This window comes from Mus caroli, chromosome 4 (assembly GCF_900094665.2).
Source record: "Mus caroli chromosome 4, CAROLI_EIJ_v1.1, whole genome shotgun sequence".
NCBI lineage: Eukaryota > Metazoa > Chordata > Mammalia > Rodentia > Muridae > Mus > Mus caroli.
The window spans coordinates 127,250,145-127,255,826 of NC_034573.1; the positions used below are offsets into that span (position 1 = coordinate 127,250,145).

At 54.3% G+C, this 5,682-nt stretch overlaps 1 protein-coding gene across 1 annotated transcript in view; it reads left to right on the top strand.

Annotated features, from left to right (window-relative positions):
- The window catches only part of Hspg2 (heparan sulfate proteoglycan 2), a 102,353-nt gene that overhangs the window by 92,544 nt on the left and 4,127 nt on the right, over positions 1-5,682 (top strand). The window contains exons 81-90 of the mRNA XM_021159573.2: positions 978-1,186; positions 1,271-1,370; positions 1,522-1,631; positions 1,742-1,850; positions 3,284-3,382; positions 3,638-3,859; positions 4,123-4,367; positions 4,686-4,857; positions 4,970-5,092; positions 5,188-5,244. Of these exons, the coding sequence (XP_021015232.1) occupies positions 978-1,186; positions 1,271-1,370; positions 1,522-1,631; positions 1,742-1,850; positions 3,284-3,382; positions 3,638-3,859; positions 4,123-4,367; positions 4,686-4,857; positions 4,970-5,092; positions 5,188-5,244 (1,446 nt within the window). The remainder of the gene's footprint in view (positions 1-977; positions 1,187-1,270; positions 1,371-1,521; positions 1,632-1,741; positions 1,851-3,283; positions 3,383-3,637; positions 3,860-4,122; positions 4,368-4,685; positions 4,858-4,969; positions 5,093-5,187; positions 5,245-5,682) is intronic.

The following is a 5,682-nucleotide window of genomic DNA, read 5'->3' on the forward strand; positions in this document are numbered from 1 at the left end:
TCCATCCATCCACCCACCCACCCATCCACCCATCCATCCATGCATCCATCCATCCATCCATCCACCCACCCACCCATCCACCCATCCATCCATCCATCCATCCATCCATCCACCCATCCATCCATGCATCCATCCATCCATCCATCCACCCATCCACCCATCCACCCATCCATCCATCCACCCATCCACCCATCCATCCATGCATGCATCCATCCATCCATCCATCCATCCATCCATCCATCCATCCACCCATCCATCTATCCATCCATCCACCCATCCATCTATCCATCCATCCATCCACCTACCCATCCATCCATCCATCCATCCATCCATCCACCTACCCATCCATGCATCCATCCACCTACCCATCCATGCATCCATCCATCCATGCATACATACATACATACATCCATGCATCCATCCATCCATCCATCTATGCATCCATCCACCCACCCATCCATCCATCTACTCATCCACCCTCCATCCATCATCCATCTGTCTATCCCTTTAATCCACCCACCCATGCATCCATTCATTCGCATCACCTGTCCATCTATCCATTCATCCACTCATCCATTTATTCATTTATCCTTCCACCAATCATTCATCCACCTAATAATTACTTGCGTGACTCTTGCCATGTGCCAGGCACTGGTATGAACTGGTCTGAACAGGTATGAACAGGAGGTCAGGTTGTACCCTATGGGAGTATCCACTCTACTTGAGGAACTGAAGCCAGGTCATCTCAGAGGCAAATGCAGTGAGTGAGGCCATGCGCTGGGCTTCAGGGCCTCAGAACAGAGAGTTCTCCCAGCCCTAAGAGCCTGCTCTGGAGGTGCTCCGAGGGAAAGGTGGTGAGGGAAAAAACTTTTGGAAGAGGTGGGGGATATCCTGGATTGGGTGATTGCAATGGCAGGGACAAAGCAAGGACAGAAATGAGGAAGGATGCTACCCTTCCTCTGAATCCTATTGCCCAGCCTGGGCCTGTCTGAAGACACGTTTACAAACACTTTCTTGCCCCTCCCCCACCCCCTGGAGCAGATTTGATGCAGGCTCTGGCATGGCCACTATCCGCCACCCCACACCTCTGGCCCTAGGCCAGTTCCACACCGTGACCCTGTTACGAAGCCTCACTCAAGGATCTCTGATTGTGGGCAATTTGGCCCCTGTCAATGGGACCTCCCAGGTGAGACCCAGCCTGTCCCCCTATTCCCACGCTCTCAGCCTAGACCTACGTCAGTAGCTGGACCTGACTTACCCACCTCCACAGGGCAAGTTCCAAGGTTTAGACCTGAATGAGGAGCTGTATCTGGGTGGCTACCCTGACTACGGTGCCATCCCCAAGGCTGGGCTGAGTAGTGGCTTTGTAGGTGAGTGAGCCTTCCTTCTCCCCACCTCCCCAGATAACCTTTCCTGGCTGGTTATAGAGCCCCAGGAGCTAAAGGGGGGCACTATAGATGTGGTCAGTTTCCCATCCCCTCCAGATGCTCATCCTGCCTCCCTCCCCTCCCCCCATGCAAGGCTGTGTACGTGAGCTGCGTATCCAAGGCGAGGAGATTGTCTTCCATGACGTCAACCTCACAACACATGGCATCTCCCACTGCCCTACTTGCCAGGACCGACCCTGCCAGGTGCCTCTTCCTATACCACTCCCTGGCTGCCCTGGCTTGCCCATCTAGGGATGGGGATGGGGAAGGCTGTGGTCTCCTTGGCTTGATGTCTGGGGCTGCTTTGCTTGCAGAATGGGGGCCAGTGCCAAGATTCCGAGAGCAGCAGTTACACGTGTGTCTGCCCTGCTGGTTTCACTGGCAGCCGCTGTGAACATTCGCAAGCCCTGCACTGCCACCCCGGTGAGCACCCCACACCAGTTCTTCATTCCTCCTTCAAGAGAACTTAAGATCCACCCCATGATAGTGACTAACCATAGTCCAGACACACTACCATCTAGGCTTCTACTGACACTCCATGACACGAGTCAGGCACTCATACCCCAGTATAGTCGTGTGTGTGTGTGTGTGTGTGTGTGTGTGTGCTGCCATTGAACCATTGAACCCAGGGCCTTGCACATGCTAGACAAATACTCTGCCATTTAGCCACAGTCCTGATCCCACCCCCACCCCAGTCTTTTTCTTTTTTTTGTTTTTTTTTTTGGTTTTTTTTTGGTTTTTTGAGACAGGGTTTCTCTGGGTAGCCCTGGCTGTCCCGGAACTCACTCTGTAGACCAGGCTGGACTCAAACTCAGAAATCTACCTGCCTCTGCCTCCCAAGTGCTGGGATTAAAGGCGTGTACCACCACTGCCCAGCTTCCCCACCCCAGTTTTAATATTACAAACTGGGCAAAGTGGCGCATATCTATAATACCAGGACTTGGGTGACTGAGGCAGGATTACCACGAGACGGGATTACCTCAAGTTCCAGATGACCCTGGGTTAGAGACTCTGTCTCAAAGACACCATGAACAGAGCTGGGGATTTAATCCAGTTGGTATAGTATTCACCTAATGTTTGCACTCCCAAGGCCTTGGCTCCCTGCCCTGCCCCCCAGCACCTCATAAACTAGGTATACTGGTGCATGTCTATAGTCCCAGCACTTGGGAAATGAGGACAAGCAGGAGAGTCAGAAGTTCAAGGTCATCAAAGAGTTTGAGGCCAGGCTGGACAACTCCAGATGTCAGACCTTTTTTCCAAAAGCAAACAAGGGCCGGGCGTGGTAGCTCATGCCTTTAATCCCAGCACTTGGGAGGCAGAGGCATGCGGATTTCTGAGTTTGAGGCCAGCCTGGTCTACAAAGTGAGTTCCAGGACAGCCAGGGCTATACAGAGAAACCATCTCGATAAAACCAAAAAAAGAAAAAAAAAGAAAAACCAAACAAACAAAAAAGCAAACAAAAGAAACCATACCGGGTGGTAGCACTTCCGTGTAATACCAGCCCTCAGAAGGCACAGGCAGAAGGCTCATGTACCAGGTCAAAACCAGACCAAGCTACTGGTGCCGTTCACACAGCCAGCGCTACAAAGCCAGACTGCCTAAAAGCAAAAACAAACACAGGTTTAGTCACCCCACCACAGCTGTGCTGGGGGGTCCTCCCCTGGCAATACCCTCCTTCTGATTACTCCCCCTGCCCCCACAGCCCCCCATACACACTTTGGACCTCAGCCCCAGGCAGTCCTCCCAGGCTGGCTTGGCCCTACGAGCTCAGGTCCCCACGGGGGTGAGAGGCAGAGTTTAAGCATGAGAACCTCCTCTGCCAGCTTGCACTGTGTGCCTCTTCACTGTGCCTGCAGAGGCCTGTGGGCCCGACGCCACTTGTGTGAACCGGCCAGATGGTCGAGGCTACACCTGTCGCTGCCACCTGGGCCGCTCTGGGGTGAGGTGTGAAGAAGGTGAGTGTTCTCGGTGGTGGCTGGGGAACATCATACAAGACACACTGAGGCAAATCCTGCATGGAATGAAATCTATCTGGAGCAAGAAGATATTAAAATACCTGGGGTTCCCCAAGAGGATTTCTGTCTTCCCGGGGATCCTCGGCCTGATGGGCAGGGCTGGTCCTAAGACTCTGTTAGGGTAGTGAGGTGGTAGGGGTCCGTCCCAGGACTCTGCTATCTCCACTGCTCCTGGCTAAGCTCTGGTTACTACAGGTGTAACGGTGACCACCCCATCGATGTCTGGTGCTGGCTCCTACCTGGCACTACCAGCTCTCACCAACACTCACCATGAGCTACGCCTGGATGTGGAATTCAAGCCGCTGGAACCCAATGGGATCTTACTGTTCAGTGGGGGCAAGAGCGGGCCTGTGGAAGACTTTGTGTCCCTAGCGATGGTTGATGGCCACCTGGAGTTCCGCTATGAGTTAGGGTCAGGTAAGCAGTAGGTGCCAAGTGTGGCCGAGCCTCTGGGTGTCATCCTCGGGTCACTATGTTGCCAGGAGACAAGAGGGGGTAAGTTCAGGAACCAGACCTTTGACGTCTGCCCTTGAACGCGTCTCTGTGACTTTAAGGCCACCCCTAACCACAAAGTCCTCAGAGATCCCTCAAAGCTATGACAAGTTCCCCGTTAATCATGTCCTCTAGGGAGGGGGTGTCAGGATCCCTCTGTCTCCCAGCGCTACCTATGGTCTCCTCAGGTCTGGCTGTTCTGCGGAGCCACGAGCCACTGGCTTTAGGACGCTGGCACCGAGTGTCTGCGGAACGCCTGAACAAAGATGGCAGCCTGCGGGTGGATGGAGGGCGTCCTGTGTTACGCTCTTCACCAGGAAAGAGCCAGGGCCTTAACCTGCATACACTGCTCTACCTTGGTGGTGTGGAGCCCTCGGTACAGCTGTCCCCAGCCACCAATATGAGTGCTCACTTCCACGGCTGTGTGGGTGAGGTGAGGAGCAGCCCTCAGAGGAACGGTGGGAGGGAAGAGTTCAATGTGAGGCCACCTGCCACTCCCACCACCCTGGGATCATACAGTTTCTGATGAGCCAGTTTCACCAAATGCGATAATAGTAACCGCTTTAAAGTCGTGTGGGTGACTGGCTACACAGTATTCAGCTTCAGTGCCTCCCTACCTCCCTACCATGGGACCCCATGTCACCTTTGTGGCCCTGCCTGACTTCCCAGATACTCTCTATCCTACGCTCACTCTGCTGGCACACCCTGGTTTCCACACCCCGTGAGTCCCTTGGTGCCCCTGTACCCACAGGTATCTGTGAATGGCAAGCGGTTGGACCTCACCTACAGCTTCTTGGGCAGCCAGGGTGTGGGTCAGTGCTATGACAGCTCCCCATGCGAGCGCCAACCCTGCCGGAATGGTGCCACGTGCATGCCTGCGGGCGAATATGAGTTCCAGTGCCTCTGTCAAGATGGCTTCAAAGGTACCAGGGCCAGCCCTGGGCACAGCAGGGCACAGGAACAGCAGCCCAAGGGTCAGGGTCAGAGGGTAAGTCTAGCCCCTGTCCACCCACCCACCTCTGCCTTGGCCCACAGGAGACCTTTGTGAACATGAGGAGAACCCTTGCCAGCTGCATGAACCATGTCTGAATGGTGGCACCTGCCGGGGTGCCCGATGCCTCTGTCTGCCTGGCTTCTCTGGTCCACGCTGCCAACAAGGTACTTGTTGGTTGTTTTATACTTTCCTCTGGGGTCAGACACAGTCACTGGGTATCTGTGTCCACCAACTAGATCCCACCCTTCCTTCCCCACAGGCGCTGGATATGGGGTAGTGGAGTCAGACTGGCACCCTGAAGGCAGTGGAGGCAATGGTGCGTACCCTCTGTGGCCAGCTAGGCAGATGGTGGCCTCGGCTTCTCCTTGGTCTCCTGGGGACTCTCATTCTCATTTCTCCCAGTTAGTTATACCTCAGTTTGGATCCTCAAGGAAAACAAGCCCAAGAGAAGAACTCATACAGGGAGAGATAGGCAGGAACAAAGAGGGACAGAGCCATACACAGGTTATTGGCAAGGTGGCCTTGGGCAACCTTGGAACCACTGGCATGAGTTTCCTTCAGTCAGCAAGCATCTCTGGTGTACCAGTTTGAACAACACAGGACTCTCATTCTCTGAAATTCCACATATTTAAAAGTAAGAGCTGGACGCCGGGCGTTGGTGGCGCACGCCTTTAATCCCAGCACTCGGGAGGCAGAGGCAGGCGGATTTCTGAGTTCGAGGCCAGCCTGGTCTACAGAGTGAGTTCCAGGACAG